The sequence below is a fragment of the Hipposideros armiger genome, unplaced genomic scaffold, assembly GCF_001890085.2.
Source record: "Hipposideros armiger isolate ML-2016 unplaced genomic scaffold, ASM189008v1 scaffold_228, whole genome shotgun sequence".
In the NCBI taxonomy this organism is placed as follows: Eukaryota; Metazoa; Chordata; class Mammalia; order Chiroptera; family Hipposideridae; genus Hipposideros; species Hipposideros armiger.
In genome coordinates this window covers 2,476,059-2,477,742 of record NW_017731578.1, presented here as the reverse complement: position 1 = coordinate 2,477,742, position 1,684 = coordinate 2,476,059, and the positions used below count along the sequence as shown (strand labels likewise).

At 65.4% G+C, this 1,684-nt stretch overlaps 1 protein-coding gene across 1 annotated transcript; it reads right to left on the bottom strand.

The window, feature by feature from the left end:
- Positions 1-220: 220 nt before the first annotated feature.
- Positions 221-1,081, bottom strand: MRGPRG (MAS related GPR family member G). The gene has a single exon (XM_019654667.1). The coding sequence runs from the start codon at positions 1,079-1,081 to the stop codon at positions 221-223; it is 861 nt and encodes a 286-aa protein (XP_019510212.1).
- Positions 1,082-1,684: the final 603 nt, after the last annotated feature.

Below are 1,684 nucleotides of genomic sequence, written 5' to 3'. Positions count from 1 at the left end.
TCCCTTGAGTGGCAGGGAGTGGACGCGGTGGGAGCTGGGGATGTGGGCTCTGGCTGCGGGGTGCCCGCCCCTGCCCCTGTCCTGGAGTCTTCTTCATGCTTCCCTTGTCCGCCACGCGCTCCCCATGGGGGGGTCAGGACCTTGGGCAAGTGAGCTGGGAGTGGGGCTGGGTCACACATGGTCCTGGAAAGGCCTGGCGAGGGGTGGGGCCCTAGCACCCCTATATGGCACTCATGGGCAGGGACAGCCCCCTAGGCCCCAGCTGGACCCCGTCCCCCAGGGCCCTCTGGAGAACCGCCCTCAATGGCTCGCGTTTTCTTGGTTGCCGGCCGGCGGTGAAATAGATGAGTGGTTTGAAGCTGGTGTGGACACAGGCCAGGAGGGTGGCCAGCGGGGGGAATATGGGCAGCAGGACATTGAGGAGGGGCCGCAGGCTCCAGTAGAGGACGTAGGGTAGGCCGCAGACGGTGAGCAGGAGCACGGAGCCCAGGACGGCGCCGTAGAACTTGGGGCGCGGGCGCTGGGAGCAGCATGCCACCCAGATGAAGAGGACCAGCCCGGCCACGCAGGCCACGCAGGCCAGGACCAGCAGCCACGTGATGCAGGCCGCGTGGTACCGCAGACAGGCCAGCAGGCGCGCCCCGTCCCACAGCTGGCCACAGGCATGAGCGGGCAGCAGCACGACCGGCAGGCTCAGGGCCCAGATCAGGCCGCAGACGACGCCCGACGTGTGTCTGGGGCGGCAGCTCTGGTAGCAGGCGGGGAAGAGCTCGGACAGGCAGAGCTCCAGGCTGAAGGCTGCCAGCAGCCAGAGCCCCGTCGCAAACCCGATGAAAGTGACCACGAAGTAGACGGTGTTCTGGGAGCCCAGGGCGACCTGGGCGATGGAGAAGGCCGCGTGGCAGCAGAGGAACAGGAAGTCGGCGGCGGCCAGGTGCAGGGCGTAGACGGAGAACGGGCCCTTCCTGATGTGGAAGCCCAGGTGCCAGAGGACCAGCCCGTTCCCCACCAGCCCCACGAGGCTGACGGCCAGAGTGAGGTAGAAAACCACGCTAGTGAAGGTTCTCCAGAGACCAAACATCCTGGCTGGCTGGGCGGCCGGCGGGAGGGACCCTGGAAGGAGGCGGCAGACATTTCTGCTGTCATTCGTTCGCTTTTCGAGGAGAGGCCAAGAGTCCTGTTCTAGTCCAGGCTGGTGGCCTCTTCCCGGGACATTCTGCGAGGGGAGTCAGAACTGGTCACAGGGAAGTCAAGTTGGGGCAGCAGAGGGGCTCAGAGCACCCCCCCTGCCTCTCCTGTGCCCACCACTGTCCCGGCATCCTTACTGGTCCTTACCGAGGGGCCATCAGGACCCTGGTGCTGAGGGGAGGGGGTGTGGAGGTGGGGAGAGCAATGGGGGCGGGACAGAGGTGGAGAGGGGGAGACAGAGACAGACAGAGACAGACAGACAGAGCCCATCTAATACACACCTGGGGCTCTGGTTGCTGCCTTTGCTGGGCTGTGCTCACTGACCCCCCAGCACTTTTGCTTCTCCCCACTTCCCTGGGTCCCATCTCCTATAAGGTCTGCCGGCTCTGAGCCCCCTGCGTTACAGGCACCCCAAGTGTCCTCACCAGCTCCTTTCTGGGTGGTTGGCCTTTGCCCCCTCACACCTTGCCCCATGCCTGGCACACAGCAGTCCTCT